Source organism: Betta splendens, chromosome 10, assembly GCF_900634795.4.
Source record: "Betta splendens chromosome 10, fBetSpl5.4, whole genome shotgun sequence".
Taxonomy (NCBI): domain Eukaryota; kingdom Metazoa; phylum Chordata; class Actinopteri; order Anabantiformes; family Osphronemidae; genus Betta; species Betta splendens.
Genome location: NC_040890.2, coordinates 15,703,341 through 15,726,255, shown reverse-complemented (window position 1 = coordinate 15,726,255; position 22,915 = coordinate 15,703,341). Strand labels below are relative to the sequence as shown.

At 41.0% G+C, this 22,915-nt stretch overlaps 1 protein-coding gene and 1 long non-coding RNA gene across 3 annotated transcripts in view; one reads left to right on the top strand and one right to left on the bottom strand.

Annotated features, from left to right (window-relative positions):
• The window catches only part of LOC114864930 (uncharacterized), a 62,671-nt gene that overhangs the window by 16,901 nt on the left and 22,855 nt on the right, over positions 1–22,915 (bottom strand). The gene's annotated exons all lie outside the window — the stretch shown is intronic.
• gfra4b (GDNF family receptor alpha 4b) overlaps positions 5,618–22,915 on the top strand; it is a 30,672-nt gene continuing 13,374 nt past the window's right edge. The window contains exon 1 of the mRNA XM_029165946.3: positions 5,618–6,099. Within this exon, the coding sequence (XP_029021779.1) occupies positions 6,057–6,099 (43 nt within the window). The 5' untranslated portion in view covers positions 5,618–6,056. The remainder of the gene's footprint in view (positions 6,100–22,915) is intronic.

Here is a 22,915-nt window from a genome sequence, read left to right as displayed (position 1 = left end):
AGTTTGCCGTCTTATTTGGCTAATTGTGTTTTTCCCAGGAGACTCACATACATGACCTGCATGTACAACATCAATGAAGTGGTCTCCAGGTCAGGTCAGTGCGAAAGCACAGTTCACAACAAAGCCATGGACCGGAGGTGAACCCAATCTCTCTCCGTCACAGTGGCCGTGTATTATTAAAGCTGGTTTCTGAGACGCTGGCTTTTTAAAAAGAACAAAGGATTTAGTTTAGTGTTACGGCATTTAGTTTGAAAACGGTTTACCTTTAACACCCGCAGTTTAACGCCTTTGTTCATCATGAGTTGTGTGAAAACATCTGATTTTCACCGCATGAGAAAGTAAAAGTTCAGCTATAAAACTCCAGCACATCACAGAGGGTCCTGCCAGCGCTGTCAGCTGAATACTGATCTGCACTCGATGGCACCAGAGGAGATTGTAGCGCCGTTTGGTCGGTGGTGGTCATGCTGGCTTCACTTAAAGTCAGTAATGGGGCCTGGAGCGTAGGAGCAGCCCGGAGACACACATATCTCAGCCCTGCACCAACCAATGATATACAAATTTGAGCAGATGTGTCCGAGATCAGTTCTGACCTCATGGTGAGTCATCGTCGGTTTAAATATAAAAAAGGCACATATATCACACGGCCCTTTCTTCTAGGAACTCTGCTCTGCTGCCGCGATCATGTTTTTGTATGGACCGTGGTGCAGAACAGTCAGGCCACAGAGTTATTCCTGGTCTTTGAATCGGATCGTTTTCTTTGAAGATTAAAACTGATGGAAAACGTTATGGTTTCCAGCAAATTAAAGGTTTAGTGATGTACTCATGTTTAGAGCAATGACCCAGGAGATATAGGACTGTAGTCCTAGGAATCTACTTCCTACTGATGATTTCCCTGAACGCGTACAGCGATGTCACTGTTACGAGCATATGCAGCAACAATCACCAGCAGGGGCAACATGAGGAACTCCATCTCTCTCAGAGGGAGACCCTGAAGAGACAACACAGGACAAATAGGGCAAAGCAGAGCAGCCCAAAACACAGCTGCAGAGGTCCCCTCTGCTTCTGAGCGCCTGCAGAATGAGGGACTGGCTTTTGCCTGAGGCCGCGCTCATTCGCAGTCGGCTCAAGGAGAACAAAGCGATTCACTTACTGTGTTAGCTTTAAAGGAAACCCCTCACACAACAGACAAGGGAGAACGGCATGTGCAATCCATACAGGCTCCAGTAGAGGAGAATCCTCTGAATGTGAATTATCACGTGCAGGATCTGCATTCACGTCCGTTGTACAGATTTATAAGCAGTAAATGGAATGATCATGACTTGAGCAATCCCATTAGTGAGTACTGAAAGTTGAGAATATATTAACTGAGTCGCATGTGCTTCAAATTTGTTTTCAGTAGCAGCTTCACTTCCCACGAACATCTGCTCAGAGTGTCTTGCTTAAAAAGACGCGGTAAACAGCATTAATTCTCATCAAAATGTCAGAGGAGACCAAAAAACACACGCGCACGCACGCACGCTCGCGCTCACCCACACAGATTCTGACGCACTAAGACGCACACAGGCATCCGCCGAGCAGAAACATAACCTTCCACGCAGTGTGCATGAGACGCGCCATCTGCTGCAGTGAGAGGTAACGGAGTGGCCGTCTGTGCGAGCGCCCGCCACGCAGTCTGGCACCGCGCGAGCGCTGCTCCGTTTGGCACGGCGCCGGCTTTGGGGCGCCACGCGCAGCCGGACTCGCTACCGATACTGGCCGAGCCGCGGGAACGGCGGCGTCATTAAAGCCGGTTAAGCCCCGGCCCGTAATCAGGGGCGAGGCGCTGGCGCTGGCGCTGTGAAGGCGCGGCGCGGTCCTGTACGCTGGCACACGCAGCTCCAGGAAAGAGGAACGGGAGCGTCACAACCGCCACTCTGTTCGCAATCAATTACAGACGCGGCGTCGCTGTCCTGGGTCCAGAATGTGTGTATGGCCTCCTCCGTCGTAAACTGTGCGACTGGTGGGAGGTGCAGAATGAAGTGCTGAAACACATGTCACCAGCCTCATTATTGGTCCCTGCAACATGAACCGGCGTCTCGCCCTCTGAACCCGTCGGTCTTCCTTACAGGGTGAGTTATGTGCTGCCGTGAATCACTGGTGTCTGTGTGTCCAGACCAGCGTAGATGTCTGAAAAGCAAAAGCGCTGCTAACAGATACCGTCTGTGAGGTGACACTACTTCTAGCCTCCGAGCGGCTTCCACATTTTGCTGCTTGCGTGGATGACAAATAAACAAAATAATGACGAGCTCACTACATCCTTTGCGCTACCTGCGGTAAAGCTACGGGTGAGGCTTTCTATCCAGGGACGTCTGTGAAATGTGTTTACCACACAACACTTCAATGAATGGCAGTTAATTGCTTCTGAAAGGCAGCGAGCTCTGGTCTCAAATTATACTGCTAATTAAAAAAAGAAACAATTTAAACTAAAGCCATAATAAAACATTTCACCCGATTAGCTGACTCCACCGGCGTGTGCAGGGGTGCGGCCGACGGATTAACACCCTACTGACTGGTTTAATACAGACATTAGGGAAGCACTGTAAACGTGGTGATGCAGGACGGGGACAGCACAGTGTCTCCACCGACTGTACCAACATTGAGCTAGAAGCTGCACCGACTGACATGTCACATTAAGACGAGCACATTCAAAGCCCTGCACCGTTCAGCCATCTCAGGTTCAAGGCCTTTAACCAGAGGTGGCAGCAATTCACAAACTCCAAACTTACAGCATTGTGTAAATCTGGCCACGGCTTCTGCAGGAATCTAACCTGTCGCTAACCAAACAACACGCAGAAACAAAGATCTGTACAAAACACTGCAGCTTTATCTGTTCAGCATGAACAAACAAGACAAAATGTGGGTCTCCAGCATCCAAAACATGGCCACAACATGAAGACTGCCACCATTCTGCACTTATTACTACATTATCATACGTAACAAAGTGTCTCAAGTATTGAAGTATGTGACAGACTGTAACCACATATTGTTTTTACACAGCCTGGCTCCACCCAACCAGTCAGGCAGAAGAAATGTGACTGTGTGGCTGCGCCAATGGCGCGTAGCAGCTTTAAGCTCCTCTCCAAACGCTACAACAAAACAAAAAATAGGTGCGCATCAAATGGGACGCTCCACTTTGAAGCAGAGGGAAATGAGGCCAGTGTGTTTTAGCTCCTCGCGCTGAAGTATGAAGTCTGCGTTTGGCAGTAAGCGTCGCTGTTAAACTGTTAAAGCTGTTCCAACAAATACGTACAAAGCCCTTCTTCATCACGCAGCTCTGGCGCTTTGACACAGCAGTGATTATGGGTAAAATAACTAATCCCTCATTAATGTGGTGTCCGCGCTGCTCTGGCTCTCGCAGATAGGAATTCAACGCACCTTTGCCTCGGGCGAGAAGTGAGAGCTGTCGATGTCCGTTATTTAAACGCCACCTTCTCTCCATATTGTTAGAGAAGTTCGAAATCCTGGCGCCACCGACGGGAGATTACAGCAGAAGCAGACTCCGACTTAACTCCAATTTGAAATTTCCACAGACAACATTACATTTGAGGTGATTCAGATCACGTAAGGTTGCTGTGTGTTAATTTCAGAGGGAAAAAAGACAAAACCCCGTGTGGCCATAGTCCATTGGTCCTGAGCCAAAGATTTAAGTGGTTTAGAGGAAAATAAACATTTTCTGTCTAATTTTCTCTAAACTGTTGACGCTGCTTTTTCACTCCTGCAAAATTTAATGTTGATTTGAATTACAAATGCAGAGACACATTGCAAATACGTACTTTGCCAAAAGATCCCCATGGCATTGAGTCACTCTTTAAAGATTCATAAAGCATTCTCAGAGCCCATCTCCCCACGTTTAAGTACTCCAACTCCCAACAGAGATGCTAATGCATTGTGCCAAATATTCTCATCGCAGGCTTGTTAGGGAGGTAAAATTACAATCGGCGAGGCGTTAAAGCATTTTACAGTTACAGTCTTTCCAATCTGAGGCCTCAGCATAAAAAATAGGAACTTTGAACTACGACTTTGGAAATATTAATGTTGCCAGCTCATGTTACTCCAGTGAAAGGCTGAAGTGAAGCAGCCATGAATGTCAGTAAAGATAACGCCAGCAGCCTCTTCAGAGGTCTTCATTCTGTCTTCATACACAACTGGATCATCCTTTTGGACCCTGGGTGGCTTTACAGACACTGGCAGACACACACTCACACAAACACATACAGTAAAGTACAAACACAGAGTCTGGCCAATTCAACATGATGACCCTTTTTATCTGCTCTTCACCAGCTTTGTTTGCATGGATCATCTGGAAACTCCATTTGTTGTTGTTGTTTTGGAGACATACTAAAGGGATGAGTCAACAAACTCCAACTGCACATCCTGGCTGGCTGATGTTCTGTTCGGAACAACAAAGGGGTTCTGAACCATAAAATGAACAGATGGTGCAAAAGTTGAATTCTTAAAACCAAAGAATCAATAAATGTCTGTTTCAAATCAGTGAGCGCATCAGAACAACGAGCTTTGCAGCTTTGGAAGTCGGTGGTGCCCAGAAACTGGTTCCACCTCTGCAGGTGCCAGGTTCTTTTTGATTTGAAGTAAAACAACTTTGTTAAAAAAAAAAATTTAAATTGTCTGTTTAATACATATCTGGAAATGTGCACCTACACCTACAGTTAACACTGTACACCTTAATCTTTTACAGTGTGATTATTATTCACAGCAGAAATTTTGTCATTGCTATTACTTACTATAACAGCAGTAAAAATGAGCAGTTTAATGTATGCTGTATTTCTATAAACGATCTGACTTATAATAGATTCAGTGGGGACAGTCTGTGTGCATTGTACAGAATGAGAGGTGCCCTGTCTACATGAATTTAGAGAAGAGTGCTCAGACTGTGCACAGGACACCTAAAATGAAATCATTTTCTGGTTGAGGTTGCCCCAAATCTGCCTCTTCCGAGAGTTCATCTGTTTCTTCATTGAGAGCCAAAAGACCTCTGTCAGCACAGGCACTACTTGCAGAGAGTCTAGAGCCTTAATAGCCCTATTAATTTTTTTTTTTACCACAACTGTACTGCAACTCTCAGATTTAGGCTTGTAAGGCATTTGATCATGACTGACTAGAGTCAAAAAAGTGACATTTTGAAAATGAGCTATAGAAAAATAGTAAATAAGACCTTGACAGACATTTTGCGGCTTAGAGTCAAGCAGCTGCCTCAGAACACAACCCCTAAGTATAAACTGCACACTCATTTTTCCCATCTGTCTTTTTAATTATTTCAGTTACACTCTACATTACATAAGCAGAAAGCTATGGGTTAGACCTTGAGCTAATAAAAGAGCTGAATATGTGACACCAACTATTAAATGGCAATCTCACAAACTCATAAGAATTGAAGATGCAACACCCACCACTTAAAAAAGGGTAAATGGCATAAAATAAGATCAAGTTCAAGTCCCCATAGGAATAATACATTATAACGTTCCGGCTACAGATTTAATCTAATGTCACACTTTATTACTGCTAGAGATGCTCTGTCCACATAACCAGCCTGTTTACCGTCCCCTCGTGCACAACACTTTCCACTCTCTCTCCCTCTCTCTCTCTCGGCTCCTTGGCCGTGGTTCTTCCCGGCAGCACGGAGCATCTCTCTAGCAGCAACTCAAGGACTCGTGCGACCATCTCGACGCGCAACAGAAGGTTCTCTCTCTCTCTCTCTCTCTCGTACAGAACATCGGACCATACAGCTCGCAGGACAACTTTCACTCGCGTTATTACGCATGGCTTTGCGCAAAAGCGCGACTGTGACGACGTGTTGGAAAAAACTGATGGGATTCTAAGAAAATCGAAAAAGAGCAACAACAAGCTAGAAAGACGAATTAAGGATTTTTAAACGGCGCATTCTCATTTTGCCTATAATGCTCCCCACAAGCATAACGGGATACGCTCCTCTTGTCGTATAACTATACAGCTGTAGGTGCACGTCCGACGCGTAATCGCGCATCTAAAATTACACAGAGATGGATCTGTGGGGAGTTTACCTGTTTCATCTCATAACTTTGGGTAAGTAACGACTTGAATCAAATTTACCGAATGCCTTTCCTTAGCTGGAAGACAACAAAATCCAACTTACTTGGCGTTAAATTATATTTATTTATTTATTTCAAACCACATTAATCACACAGACGGAATTGTGTCGGTCATTTCTTCCCTGTGGCTTCTGCTGTATAATTAAATCGTACGTGTGCCACGATGTGTCATGTTTAAGATGTCAGTGAGGAAAAATGACATTTTTAATTAGTTATTAATGAGTAAATGACGCGAATTATCCGTCTGGGATGAGCTGGGTTACACGGCGCTGTGTAGTGGGCGATGTAAACGAGCTTTACGCAGGGGCGCACGTTCCAGTGTGCGCGTCTGGGCGTGCGTGTGCACGCGCGCGTTTGTGTGTGGGTATATAAGAAACGTCGTCTACATGCATTTCTTGTGTTTGGTGTTTGCAGTTGTCCACAGTAAGTACTTTATATGTATGTATGCGTATCAATTCTACATCGAGCCATGTATCCGGCATTTGCTGTGCAAGTTTAGTTTATTCCAGTAAACCCACTAAAAGTGACCATCCTGGGCAGTACATGCGTCACAAGGAAGTGCCTCTGAGCTACCTCCTCTCATTGTACTCCAATGAAGCCAGTGCAATATTGATTTTTGTAGAAGCGATCCACAGTTTTAAAGGAGGGGAGCTGCGTGTTGTTGGCTCTGTGATGCTTTGTCACTATGCACACATGCGTCCGTCCCCGTCCTCCTGCCACGCTGTTAACTAATATAATTAAACCTACTGATTGCTATGACACCACAGAGGATGATTATTCCCATTTTAATTGGCACCAGTTCTCATGCTTAACAAAGGCAGGGATGTGCATTATCTCGTACCTTCATTCATTATTAATATGCTCTTTAGACGTAGATCAGTGGATGAATGAAAGGAGATGCCAGTAAGGAATGCTGAATGGAAAATAATAGAATTTGTTTTATGAATCATCTTCTCTCCTTATGTAATGACCTTTATGGTAATGACACTTTTTTTTGTCATAATTCATCTGATGATAAAAGACTTTAAAAAAAGCACAGAAACAACAACCCACCTCCTGCAACCACATTTCATTAACGACTACACTGAATTTTATTCTACAGCACCTTTGAGGTTTTAAATGGTGGAGACGTTGATTCCAGCAGGTTAGCCATCTGCCCAAATTCAATTAGCTAAGAGCAAAGGTCACAAACTGTGGACTCAATCCATCTCTTCCAGTCACATCCAGGTCTTACATGGACTGAAACTGAGCACACACATTACCCTACTAACTGCTCCAGATACCTGCAAGCCAACACAGAGATTTAAAAAAACACACAATTTTGCAGAAAGAGCTTTTAAAGCAAACATACAGAGCAGTATTTCTCAGCTGGGAATTGGGGCCATTAGGGACCTGGCATTGTTGGATTATTTCCTGGCTTTTCTTGCCTCTCTTTGTTGGATGAAGTCCTGTTATAACAGTCAAAAATGTCTTTGTACTTCATTGTGTTCACCGTCAGTCAGACCGTGTTGAGGTGAAAACATTTGGGTTTTTTGGCATGTCTCAGAAACACAGGTGCTTGGGGACTTAGGCGCTAAATATTTAGTAATGTGTGTAATTGTTCATATTTAAATGATCTATTTTCATCTTTTATAAATATAGTACTTCTCATCAATGATTGATTAATGTTTGCAACTGTTATTTTGTCTGTTTAACATTATAAAGGCCAAAAAGTGATTTTCCTTGTTTTGACTGTTGGACGTTTGAAGATGTCATCTTTGACTGTGGGAAGTACAAATCAACCGATATTTTTGCAGCAAGCGTGGTTTATTAAGGCTTGTTCATCGGGAATATTGACTCTCTGGCTTCTTGATCAGAGCTGACATGTAAACCTCAGGCACTAATGTTCAGTCTGTGGCTGCAGATCTTGAAGAAGACTTTAATCTAGCAGGGGGTCACTTCTCAAATTCGGTGGAGTTGTGGAACCCGAAGTCAATCTCTACTTCCTCTACAGTTATGAAAAAAATAAAAAAAATGAATCCCAGGCAAGTAGTTAAAAGTCTAAACTTTGATCTTATCTGCTTGACAAATGTGCAGCGGAGCTCGTTTTGGCAGACCCACACAGAGCCTAGAAATCATATAGAATTAGGCACAATTGTGCCATGTAAGTTATTTTTTTGGGAGTAGATAAGCATTTTCTGCAGTGTTAACTCAAAATGGCAAAAGGTGCACCACGGTCACATCACGGTCGTTTCATTTCAAAGAGCGAGTCCCAATTGTAGCACAAGGTGATGGCATTTCATATTCATTTCATAAACTGAAAGCATAAGAAGTGATCTCCAGTGGCACTCAAACTGCTAATGGTTGCAGTGAAAAAACTAGCAGCACATAATCATATGCAAATTGGCCATAACCCTTCTAATATTAATTCCTATTCTTTTTATATTCTCTGCCTGCCATCGTTTTTTAGTTTGTCTTTAGAGTTTTTACTGTACGTGATGAACTAGCCCTCCATTCTCCATCTGAGCTTCTCTTTAACGGTGACCAGCATCAGCCGGTGATCATGCTATATTTTTTGATTTAATGGTTTTGACATTGTGGGATATGACCTGTGTCTTTAATGGAGACAGATAAGTACTGCCAAGCATGCTATTACCTAGCATATTGGCTGGCCTCTCGTAAGGGGGTCTGTCATGAATCTCATTTGAAGCCGGTAGTGCCACCGTGAACAGACAACCCATCACACATTCACGCTTCCCTCAAAGATAACTTGGTTCTTTAATCCAGAGTAAAAGTATGAGACAGTGACCGTGCTGGGAGTTTTACCTAAACATTAATACCACTTGAGGCCACACAATACATACAGATAATTTTATTTATTTGTGCCTCTGTTTAAAAGTAGCTATTGCTCTGATCTACAAACAGGTTTAACACTTGCAGTTGGTCAAGGTTACATAACCTAATAACAGACGTTCAGCTCCAAGCATGTCACTACTGAACCACACAATTACTGTATTCAGCACCCCGTGTGATCAGGCTGTCAAGTTACAGTTGCAAAGTGAATATTGAAATGTTTGCACCAAAGAATTATTCTTCGTTTTGAGCACAAACTGAAAATTTTGGTGCATTTTTAACCATTTCATGAGAATGGAAAAATGTCCCAAATGGCTAAAAATCATTGATTTGATTCCCTTATTTCAGTCACATCTACCAAACAAACATTATGTTTGACCTGTTCAGTCTTCAGATCATTAAGGAGACACGAACTGGTGAGTTTTTCTCTTTAGTGTGTTTTGCTTAGTGGGTATTAGTTCATTTACCCCAAAAGTAATAAACATTTCCTTGGAGCGATTCTAATTTACTGGCACAAGCAGTTAAAGTGACAGATATGGGGAATTAAATTCTACTCTCAGTTGTAAGTTTTTATTATTTAAGATAAACCGCTTCTCAAACATTACCAATATAAGCTTCGTCTGAGAATAATATATTCCACAGCTGTGGAAATAAAAAGCATCTAAAACTGACAATTCAGAGTAAAAAAAGTGCATTGACCAATTCAGTGTGTGTCAGCTTTTCCAATGAATAAGTCTGCATTTTTTTTCAATCTAGAGGTAAAAAGTTGGTTATAAGGTTACTGCTTCTTCCTCCTTTACTGTCTCTCAAAGAAAGTGAAGTATCCAATAAAACAGTGTGACAAATCAGTTTTTAAAACTTGACTGGTCAGAGAGGAGCAAGAAGACATCACTGCCACAGTCGTCTCATTCTTTAAACTCTATCATTTCCCAAACTCCTTTCCAACCGCCAAGTCTTTGTTCTCAATGCCCTGAGCCTCTTGTGAAACCAAACCTGTCTCCTAACAGACTAGATCATGGCAGTTTCATCACACTGCAGTGGAAAGTGAAGTAATTGTAGCCTGGTACCAAAGATGAGGCCAAAAACTTACAGCATACTGTAAGAAATGCTGGAAAATGGGTTTGAAATTGGCCTGATGTTACTTTACAGAACTTTGAAAGGAACTGATTAGATCACAGGAAACAGTGCTGCACCTCATATGAGCCCAACACCTACAATGGAAATACGTTTTCCATCTAAAACTTATCAATATATTTGAGTATACTCAGAGCTGGGGTTTAAAAGCCTTCCAGACAGAATGGCTGTTCTACTTCTCCTGTGGGCTGCCTCCGTTCTCCAGCCACTTTCAGAGCCCTTAAAAAATGCCTTTGTATTTAATTATTGAGGTTTTAAAATCTGCTGTCGAGCTGGCACATTTCCATTCATCTGATGTCAGTCACTCTGATCGCTCTGACCTTTAATGGTGACATTATTCAATTTCTCACATAATCATCTGCCTTTAATATAAAACTGTATTAACTTCAAACAGAACATAGAGTTTGAGAGTAAAGGAGCAGCTGACAGTGGAAAAGTTTGAAAGACTGAGGTGAGCTGTGACACAGTTGGAGCCTGTTGCGGGAGGGTAAAAGTCAGCGAAGAATAAGTGATTAGGTGTGATGTATGTGGGTAAAAAAGGAACGAGTGTGTGTTTAAAGCCCTAATCTCTTATTGTAGTGGACTGCTTCCACTTTTAGCTCATTACTGAATGTGTTTACATTCTGAGATTCATGTGACTGGAGCCATTCTGTGAGAACAAAATGACCAACAAGAAGTAATGAGGAGACACAACTGCTGTCAATCGCACATCCATATTTATCTCATAAGCAGCTTAGTGGCTTTGTTTGCTTATAAAAATAGGACGGTTGAAGTGAGAATAGAGCGCAAAAGCTGGAGAAATTGAACAACAATTTGTGTGCTATCACAACAAATATTTGTTTCTGATTCTGCTGTGAAAAACTGTCACTTTCAAAATATTTGCATTATATTTACTTTTATAAAAAATAACTATATAATAATTGTCAGCTAAGTGAGTAGTTAAAATCTTAGGCCAGGACTTCTCTGGCTCTGCTCAGTGCTTGTATCCACATTGCTTCTAGACAGTAGGCAGCTGCTTTCAAATCAGTCAAATGTAAGACAAGCAGTTAGTGAGTAACTGGTGGCCATACTGGAACACTGAGCAGCTAGAGAGCCGGGTACTTTCCTCAGGAGACTCACACTCTAAGACTGAACCTTAAACAGAAAGGCGTGGTTAAACAAAAGCTGAGGCTTCTCCACTTCTTTGATGCATCAAACCTATTCCTGTGACAAAGATGCTTTTATTGATGAAGTGAGCCCATGCCTGCATTTAACTCTTGCTGCACTGACTTACAATTGGCTGTTATTATAACAACCTGTAGCCAGAGACATTAAAAATCCTGAGTCCTCCAGTAAATTTGTTATGCAGAAATGTTAGTGCTTTTAAGTTGTTTACGCCTTGTTTCTTGGGCTTATCTGCTCAGGCATCTTTTCCATTAAAACGGCTATAAAAGACAATTTGCTTTTTTTTTATACTATCTCTGAACAATCTGTTACCCATCCTGCAACTTGGCCACTTACAGTCTAGTCTGAGATTAGGCTTCGTTACGTTGCTAGTGGCTAAAGTAGCCCCAGACACAGATGAAAAGATGAGCAACAGACTACACTGATGAGGTCGCATCTTTCTAACTTCGCATCTTTCATTTTCACTCGTCGCCTTTGCCCCCGACCGACCCCAATTCCATTCTACTCATGTGAGGCCACTTGCTTAGCACATGTAGTCGTACTCCTAAACGCCTGTGAACAGACTTTGATGTGTGATATTATTAACGCCACATAGTAGCAATTACAACCAGTTCAACTAACATGTTGCTCATTCCTTGGGGTTGTGTACGCACTAACACATCGGCTGATGTGGGGCCAAGAGTTTATTCTGTTAGATTAAGTCGGGGTCATGTATCAGCAACTACTGACAAGCTTTTGGCAATAAACCCTATTGTGGTTAAACTTGGAGGAACAATCTAGTTCATGGCTAATTGCTTTGCTTTTGGAAAAAACAAAAACTTGGCACTTGTTGGTTGTACATCAATCTCCCCAACAGTACACTTTGTTTTGTTTGATTTAAATGCTGTCTGCGAACTGCTGGGCAAGCAGTTAGCTCAGCGCAGTCTACTGGCTGAATTATTGGATGAAATGTGTGGGTTTGGTGAAAGAAAGCATGTGAGCGCCAACACAGAAAGGTAGAAAAAGATATTTTCATGACAATCAATGAAACATCTGGTAAGAACATGTGATATTATATATTAACATTGAACGATTTCACCCAACCCCTCCCACGTCACAGGTATCACTTATCTTTTGGGAGTCCTGCCTGAATATTTACTAAATGTGAGAAAATGCCCTCTATTATTCAGGTAGGCGATGAATCAGTGACAGGAAGGAGAGCTGACTCCAGCTGTCACTCAAACATGAGTGGTCATTATCCTCATGCTTCGTTTAATGTGAATAAAGGTTCTTTTAAAATGCTTAGGATTAGACTGGAAAGGTGACAATAATATAGTAGCAGTAGGACTGATCAGAATAAAAGCTGTGCCTCTCTTGCTATTAGACCTGTTAGGGGATTCTGAAAATGGCACAGAGGTTATAGACATACAGTGGCCTCTAAGGGCCAAACAGAGGCTCATTAACACAGAGTCTGCCGGTGGTTATCCAGAAAGAAAGACTGTTCCAGGCGAGTAGGCACAGCCCCATTGTGACACAATTTCTAATGGAGGACTTAAGCTCCACTTCCTGGTTTCCTGGTGTATTTCTGGGACACTGCTAAATCTATCTGGGGTGAGTAAAGTTTTATAAAGATAGATGTGAGCACTGGAGGAGTGCATGTGACAAAGGTCCTCAAGTTAGAATGTGGAGTTAGGATTTAAGTGTCATAATTAGGACAATGAACAGACCAGGCATTGTCCTCAAATTAGCATTTTGACAGTTTTCTAGAGGTGAGCGCCACATAGATCTAATCCTCTTAAAAATGATAGGCTTAGCAGATGTGGATGTTTTCTGTGTGTAGATTCTGGATAACCTTCTGTCAGTTTTGATCTTCTTTTTGATTAATGTACCGTAGCGTGCTTCTTCATCTTTGACTTACTGGCATTAATAACTGCAGTGTGGAGAGTGTCACACTTTGAAGAACCATCTTCATGTGTTGTTTTTTCTCTTTGAAAAGAAATGACAGCTGTTGATATTCACTCCTTTTACAGTTTTTGGGGCCACTTCATGCAGTAGTATATTCTTCTAAAGTGAATCTAATTACTACTCAGCATCTTAAAGGTTTGTATAACTTCATATACACAGTCTATTGTGTTGTTTATGAACCAATCTAAAGACAGCCAAAGAGAGTTCCTTGCTGAGGATGGATGCATCTTCCTTGTATCATTGTGGTGCCAACACAGGTTGTATAACAGGCAGGATAAATTAGCTCCCCAACTGAACTTTTTGATATCTGTAGCTGTGCATATCCAATAAATGCCACATTGCTGCTGTTATTTAATTAAAATAAGTGCAGGCTCAAACTTTATAGTATTTAATTACTGTTTCATTGTTTGTTTACATGCACAGGCGAATGAATTACACTACAGTTCAGCCAGCAAATGGAATAGTTTCTTATCAGCATTCCCAGACTAGACCATATACCAGCTGAGCTTTGGCACCAAACAGTTTTTCACCAAAATTAATTTGACATCTTTTATGCCCAGGAGGAGCTCTTCAGTTAATCAAATCAGGGAAATCGGTTTGTGGCCTCGTTGTAGCCACAATAAAAAGGAATGACTGGAAATGTCTGTTTGCAAGATATAAAATGCATTATGGAAATAAATATTAAATACAGGAAATGGCAGAGTGATAATATTGAAACCAAGTGAGCTCTATTCAAACAACATTACTTGTTCAACATTCCCGCTAGTGCTGTTGCGATTACTGTAAAGCCTTCCAGGAGACATCAGATCCCATCTCAGTAGAAAAGACAGTCCAACGACATTTACTGCATCTAGACAGCAGATCCACTGTATGAGGTGAAGAGAAAGTGCCACGAGCGTACTTTTACCCAACCAGGACTCAACAAGGACACATGGCTTTCGAAGTTCAGGAAGGAGACATGAAGCTGCAGAGATACATTCCTGTTACAGATATACTGATCCTGGCCCATAACCATAAAATAACAGTCATTTGCAGGCCTGACCAACCATGTAACCTAGTAGCCCCAATGTCCCAACATACCACATGTCAGCACTACTGACCTTTCACATCACCAGTGGCTTGGCAGAAAAATCAAGGTTTTTCCTGTACAGTCAGTACAGAGTATCAGAGAGTGATGACTACTACTTTTCATATTAACCACGAGTCCAGAGTGAACTAAAAAGGCCTTTGTATCCACCATAGACTGGAATGACTCTTATTGGCGGCAACTTATTCATCTGATCAGTAAGTCTACAGAGCACTCAGACCTTGGTTTGGAAACTAAAATCATTCATGTTCTGTACATTCTGTTCCACCACCACCCTGCCGAGATGATTAGTCAACTTATGTACTGTACTGTATAACCTTGTAATGCGAAGATTATAGAGGCTGAACTGCCTGATTCCTCCAGTGTTTCCAGGAAAGGAAACAAGTTATTATCAAGGCAGCAGACAGGAACCGGCTGGAGGGCACCTGTCTGTGTGAGCTGCATTGAATTTACAACATCTGCTCTGTGCAGCCGCGGATGCCACCTCCGTTCAGCACTACTTAATTATTTTGGGAACAGAAGATGACGCAGTCAACGTACTACAAATTGTGCACGCAGAAGATCTCCATCTTGTTTTGAGCGCAATGTCGCTTATATATCAGGAAGATGAGCTATTAAATCTTCGGCTGTCAGGATTATTTGGCTTTCTACACATATTTATGTGCTTGGGAATTTAAGTGGCTGTGCTCTACAGTCACAGCTTTCTTTAAAACATCAAAATTCCCATGTCTTGTTAATGGTCAGGGTGTGACGAGACGCTGGCCTCTTTGGTGGAGGCCTTTGACTCTGCCACCACCCTGTAGATCCAAATCCTTTCCCTCTGCCCATGCCTTGTTAGGTCCTAATTAATTGGATCAAGAGAATGCCACTAAGCGTTTGACAGCGCTCTCTGAGTGATAACTGTGAAACCAGAGCCCCATTCCTATGCACATGTCCCTGGAGAAGAATCACTCCATATTAGGTCCATTGACTCTCTGCCACACACTTCCTGGGGGAATCAGCTGCTGCTTCGATAAGATGCAGGAAACCGCCGCTTTGAAAGCTTGTTTGCTAAGATAGTGAGCATTTGTGATTTCAAAGCTTTCTCTGAATTTTACTGACCTAATTGTCGTTTGTAATTATAAACATAATAAGCAAAGCAGAGGTGGGTAAAGGCTCATAACTTTGCAATTCATTATCATTTATTTTTGACAGTATATCATTATACCGCCACTACACTTCCCCAATAGTTTTCCTGGTAAAAAAGCCTTAATGAGCATGTACAGGACAAATTTAAATTGTATAATAAAACTATAATTAGTTTCAAATGTATTTTAATCCAAAAATGATGTAAATGTCAATACATGTACTACATTAATAAGTGCTAAACACAAAAAAACAAACAAAACAAAATAAATACAGTTGTTGATAGACTGGCTAAAGACAAATATCCTAATAACATTTTGTTCTTGTTGGCGCTGGAGTCTCTCATGATGGGTTTAAATGTCTTCACATGATGAACTCACAGGAAATTAACCTGTCTCCTGGAAATTATGTTCATATCACCTAATTTACAAAAACACCAAAATAAATTTTAAACAGGAAACAGAACTGCACGCACATTATGCATTATGACAAATGTGTTTATCCTAGTCATGTCACAAAAACATGTTTATTTCCAGCAATATATCCAGTAGTTCTTGGAGCAATGACAACATTAATATAGTTTCATGATTGTATCAAAACACTGTGATAAGTTTACAAAAAGATTGTAAAAAACAGTTCGATTAAGATCCATTTGCTAGATTTTGTTGTCGCCCTGGGACTCAGAACCATTGGGCCATATTACAGGAAGTCATTTTGCCTTAGAGGTCAAGAAGTTGCAATGTGAGAGGCTTAACTTTAGAAAAACATTTGAAATTATTAAAGGTCTGGGGTTGTGAGCGCAAGCGTGGAGGTTTATTTGGCCAAACGACCTGTTCATTAATGGTGTAAAAAAATCCCAGTGAAGGTAGAAAAGCTGGAAAGTGTCAGCTCCAAGTTTTCGACAGTACTGTTATTGCTTTTGTGATTCTGATCCCTTGCCCTGCAGTTCTCACGGCCTGCATCGTAATGAGACACAGCTTGATGTCTCTTACGGCGCCGCACGTTCGGTCAACACTGGTGGAAGGAAGCTTTTGAGCCAGGTTGTGAGGCGCGGGGAGGATGAGGAGCGCGTCTGTATGGGCTTGCAGAACAAGCTGCCGCACAAGATTACCTGCATCGGTACTTTTGTACATGCCCTTTGAACCTCAGAGGAACACCTGCTCGGGGTTGCAGGAACAACATATGGGCTTGTTTTGCAAAAAACAAAAGGTCATGCGAAAGCTGATGTTGCTCTCATTATAAGTCCACAACTTTTTAAACCAAGCCTTAGAAAACAAAGGTCGTTTCAGGAGTAATTTCCTGTCCTAAGTGACTCTTGAATACAGTTTCAAAGGTTACGCAGAAAGACAAGACAGGATTAAACACTAAACTTCTTGGGCTAATTGCAATCAGAATCTCTGCCACAGTACATATGCATGTCATTTGGTAAAACTAATTTGGATATAATATTTTATGGTATTTGCTGTAATGAAATTATAACAGAATAACCTTTGGGAAATGACACCACTGAAGTAAGCTTGACATTTTAAAGCGTGATATAAAAAAAACCTGCCAATTACCATTCCCAGGGCAGACTTTATTCAAACATTGATATAGACCTGCTTTATATTCCTCCGGTAAATATTTCCTGGTCATCGTTTACGTTTCCATATTTACATCTAGCTATAACCTAGCCTTCGTTGTTGTTTTTCCCCAATATTGTGCCCATATACATTTTTAAACAGATTAACACAAAGGAAGCCTTGGTCAGGGTGATGGGAAGTTATACACATTGCATTTAGTATGAGGTGGCCTTGACAGCGTTGCTGTTCAGGGACAAAAGAGAATAAGAAAAGCCATCGATGTGATTATCATGGTAATGTAAGACACACACTGAGACTGAACCATGTAGCCTGCTGCTGTGCTTTAGCAACTGAGCTGTATTGTAAATGCAAAAAGGCCGACACCCACAGCAATTTGACTTTGTCCTCCTTTCAAATGCTACCTGCTTCTTTTACTCCATCACTGTCCTTTGCTGCCAAAAACAGCTCCAACTACTCAGTATGTTTCGGACCCATTAATTTAAAATATCTGTCATAAATTAATCTGTGGTTGTCACTACTAGCAGAGACTCACGTCACATTCAATGCTACTCTATACAAAAACACAGTCGTTACCTGGATAATGCAATCTCTCAAAGCGCTTGTGTTAGGCAGCCATAATGGAAAATGGCTCCAAACACATCAGTTCCCATCAGCTTCAGCTGCTGTCATTGAGTCATAAAGGCTAGTTGGATACAAGAATTGGAGGTAGTTCATTTTGTCGCTGCGACTGGAAATAAAAATGGCACTGTGGCCACATAATGCATTTATATTGTAGATTTGAGTATGGTTAATATGTGATTTGGATGTTTGTGCATGTATGAGTTATGAGTTATTTGTACACATTGCTGAGTAACACAGTGGCTACATTTTATACACAAATCAGCCAGTAGAGTTAAATGTTCATTTGAGCTTTAAAAAGCTCAAGTCGTGAGTCAGCCAACATTGTCTATGGAGAAAAATGAATGTTACTTTGACTTCTGGAGCCATGGATGCTCAATATAGCTTCTTGTGCACTGCAACTCTTTTCAGATAGAATGCTGACATCTGAAGCTGCCTGAAAAGGGTTTAAGAAAACAGGAGAGAAACCACAGGAAAAAGAGCACAGCTGCAAAATCTATCATTCAGCAGTGATGTGATATGGTCGTGATGAGGAGACGGCTGTTATGAAAGTTCACTTCCAGTGTTTTGGGAGACCCTTTTCCCCCAGATAATTTAGTGGCAGGACACGGTGCAAACGGTTATATTTTCAAACTCCATTTTCTTATAATGTTGGAGGCTGCATTGCATCTATATTTAGGGCAGTTCTGCATTAAGCCTTACAGTGAAATCAGATTGAAATGTTGGGTATGGTCCATTAGGATGACAGGAAATAAATAAATAAATAAAATTAAGAGGAGGCTCAGATGAAAGCATCTGAAATGATGCTGGAATTACAGCAGCCATCATGTACATGTCACATTTTGGGTTGATGCCGAGCTTGTTGTCATATTAATTTTGTCACCGCTGAAATATAGAACATTTTTAGATTGTTTATCATTACCTTTGCAGAAACACAGCAAACATGGTTAATGAAGTCAGATATTCAATTAAACTACTGCCTTAGTCATGTTTGGCCCTGCGAGCTATAATCCAGGCAGGGTTTGACTAAGTAACTCTGAATTTGAGATCTTAAATTAATTAGGACATTGTTATGTTTTATTGCCAGTAGAAGTTAAATTGAAATGACTGAAAAAGGAAACTGTAATTATTTCATGCACAGCATTGGTTTCGTTCTACAAACTGTGACAGAAATGCCTAATGGGTTTTATGTCTGAATAATAGATAAGTGTTTGAGTGAAACTCTGTGTTTCTATTTACAACAACACTAAAAAGAGCTGTCAGAAAACCAAGGTTCACCAGAAGATCGAAGGAGTAAACAGTTAAAATGTCACTTTGATTATTAGAGAGAGATCAGAACAGAATATCCTAAAGAAAAGTGAGCACGAAGAATAATTAAGAAGCTCACAGATTGATTAGCAGTCACTTAAATCATCTCCACAACCACGCGAAGCCGCCTGTTACGTTATGAATCACTCCTGTGATATGCTAATGAGAGGGAGCTGCTGAGGCTTTACTGTCATCCTATCTTATGTATATTACTAAACCGCACGACACTTCAGCGTCTGACTGTAAATTTCATTTATCACCAACGGTGTAAGCGTGACTGACAGTTCGAGTGATGACAAATAGGTGCCCAGCTTTTAGATCTTGAGGAGTGACTTTCACACATCCTTTGCAATCATACGCTGATGTCCAGTATAACAAACAAGCCCGTGTGGACACAGCGAGGCAACACTTAAGGCACCTCGCTTTAGTTTAGTTTGGAGGGCTTCCTGTTTGACCAGTTGTAATTTCATGCTTAAGCCTGTGTTGACTGAGGGTTTAGGTTTCTTCAGGCCATGCCTTTTTAGTTTATCTGATCTCTTTCTGACCTTTTATTTGAGGCTTTTCTTGAGTGAATCAACCCACAGACATCGAGTAACTGAGCTACTGCCAATAACTGCTGTATTCCCACAGGTTCTACATGACTGACAGAGTCCTCTGCCTAGTTGCCTACCTGAATAGGTTAACATGTGATCATGATGACCTATAGCTCACAGTTTGTCAACTTTGCTCAAGGTATATGAGAATTAGCTGCACTGAGATTATTTTTTACCATTTATTTTTTAAAGACACTTTTTACCCATTAAAAACACATAACCTTTTTAATTTAAAGTGACTTTAAAGTAACGGTCATGCAACACATTTAGAATGTAACACTGTTGTTTCACATGATTCGTGTTGTGGGCCACTAGACACCTAAATTGAAAAACACAACAAAACCCCGTAGATTTATTACCTGAAGAACAGCAGGCTATGGAAATTGCCACAGTGTAACTCTAGCGCAACGGGGACAAGTCAAAGCAATCAGATGAAAAGCCCCATCTCTAGATTCATGTGTGAGCTCACTGCATCTGTTTCTGCTGCATTACAACACAACAGACGGGTCTCAAGGACTGGAGGCATGCTGGGAGTGTGAGCAACACAGAAGACTGCTGTTAAAGAGTCTCATCAGTAGAAGTGCCCATCAATCACTTTACTGGAATGTGTGGGAGCTCCCCCACCTTGCAATGACTCTTGAGTGACAGCCACAGCTGGCAGGTATTATGGCCACGCCACAACACCAGACGCGACATCAGTGTTAACACTTAATCAATCTGTTTAGGCAGCAATGGCTTGCACAGGGTAACATGGGGAAAGGTTCTTACACAGGTGTACAGCTTTTAGTTCAGTTTTAGCACAAGGCAAGAGCAAGGGGCTTTTTATCAAAAAAACCTGATGTCAGAATATTAATTCCTCATTCATGACAGACATGGTTAATTTTGTCTATTAGTATTGAGCAAGACTGAACTTTTTAGCTTCTTCTCAGATTTTAAGAAGATACATTTTTTATTATAGCTGTATATATTTAAATATACAGCTATAATATAAAATGTTCAAATAAAGTTTAATTTACCATTATTAGTATTCATCTGTGATTAACTGGTACTGTAGCTAGAACACTAGAGAATGCAGCTGTACATACTGAGATTCAAAATACTGAACAGAAAAGAGAAGAGAAAGAGTAACCAGTCGCACTACGTAGTTTAAAACTACAGACAAGAAACTTGAGAGCATTGGAGGAACTAGTGACCTACTGCAGCTCTCATCAAAGAGTCAGAGGTTCAACTGTTTGGAGGATGGACATAATTAGTCCAAAAGGCAAAAAGTTAAGAATTTGGTGTCATCCAAGTGTGGACCTCAATTAAATACTATAATGGTTGGGTAATTATTTATTCACAATGGTTAAGTATTTAATGACTTTTGTCTCAAGTTATTACTTAACATCTATTTTGTGTTTGCTGAGGCAGATACGTTCTTTTTTGTTTTTGGAGATCTGCAGAGAAGAGAACTGAGTTAGGGTCAGTACAAAGGGTCAGCAGATGTGTAGCAATTTCCTTTTGTTAAAAAAGCCAATTGTGTGCAAAAATGTGTACTCTGCTAGAATGGAAAGCACGTCAGGGAACATTAAATGACGGGGTTGTGGAGTCTAGAGCATCCTGAGAGAATCTGGTCACAGTGCAGCAATGTTAACAAGGTCTGTTTAAAAGGCAGCCTGCTCTTCCTATATAACGCATAGGACTGACAACCATCTTGCAGCCTGACAGACAGAATTGTTAATGAATTAGTTTTCCAACTGCATCCTTCCTTTCAGATGAAGCATCATTTGTATGCCCTGGTTGACTGGCACGAGCCCCGTCTAGTGCAGCAGCCAGCGATCTCAAACTGAGAGAAAACATGATGTGTCACGCTCTCGCCCTCTGGAAGCAAAGGACGATACGCTGATAAGTTAATTGTAACCATTACATATCAGTGGTCGATATGCTCGTACTGTCACAACTTTCAAGGGAAGATAAAGCAGTTTTTGTTGTGTGACATTGAGAATGAACTTGACAAGCCCTAACACCGACATGCAAATTAGCACGCACACACACACACACTTACACACACACTAAAAATATGAAAGCTCGCAATTACACTAAAATCTTGAGAAAAAATTAAATGCAACTATTGAAACTTCTGACAGTGAATCTGATGGGAACCTGTTCTGCATATCAAAAGAAAATCTTTCACAATTTTTCGTTAACAGTAACACGTTGCAGGTTTTCTTTCCATATAAATGTTAGACGTCATTCTGCTGGTTGCTGACAAATCAGCGAGGTATAAAGTACTGTTACTGAGTGGCTTTCAGAGTGGAGGTGACCACCACCTCCACTAATACCTTCAATAAACCACATCCAAACCTTATTTCTATTAGGTGTGTGCTTAAACATTTCCCCGTTTCTCCTTAAAGCTCAGGAAACTACTGGTATGTTGCTGTCTCTGCAGAGCCAGCTACATTTGAATAATTTCCATCTATTTTGGCCTTTCGTCCAAAGTAAACTGCCAATTTTTACTTTTCAAACTCAAGTGGCTAAATCTATAAAAACAGGCACACATTTCACTGCTGACAAAGTAAAGCTTTTGTAAAAAGGGATACTTCACTGCTGAAAAGTGAGTTGTGCAATAAAAATTAACATTTTTTTACCTAAAATGTGCATACACATTTAAAACTGATGGTTTATGTCCAGTTAAAACAGGGACAAGCGGCGGTATTATGTGTTGTGGCCGAAAAAGGTTTTATCCTACATCGCCCAGAATGGACTGCTCTGTGATTCTCCCAAGCTTCAGCAACTGGTCCCACTTACTGGGGTGTGTGTTTCTCCTTTGGTTTACAGACCAATGGACACTGCATCAAAGTTTAAACAAAAAGTTATATTTTACCAGTGTTTTAGAATAAAGTAAATAGAAATTATTATTATTCAAATTTATTTCAAAGTTGTTTAGCAGCCTTTTATTTTGAATCAAAGCAGACAGTTGTTAGAAAGCCACAGATTCATCCTTTAGCCAAACCCTCCCTACTGTATTTCTTTATCTGCTGTAACTGGCTGACAAAACAAGACAGTTGTCACTTCCAAGAGTCTGTCTGACGATACGGGCCTTTTATTTAATTTTAACTTAAGTTTATTCTAACTTAAGAGTTACTTAAGAGTTTAATGTTTACTGTTCTGTCTGTTTCTTCCCGTTTCTACTTGATGTCACAAAGTTAGTTTCAAGTGATCATTACTCCATGTGTGACCCAAAACTGAAATGTAGCCAGGGCAGTTGAGAATGACGTTTTACATCATCTTCAGCTGTCCTAGCAAAATCTTCATTCTTAACGGAGAAGATAAATCTTGCTACTCAACATACTTTTGGTAAACCCCTGTTGAAAACTGTGTTCCCTAAAGTGTTTCTTTAAAGGACATGGACCTGCTAAAATG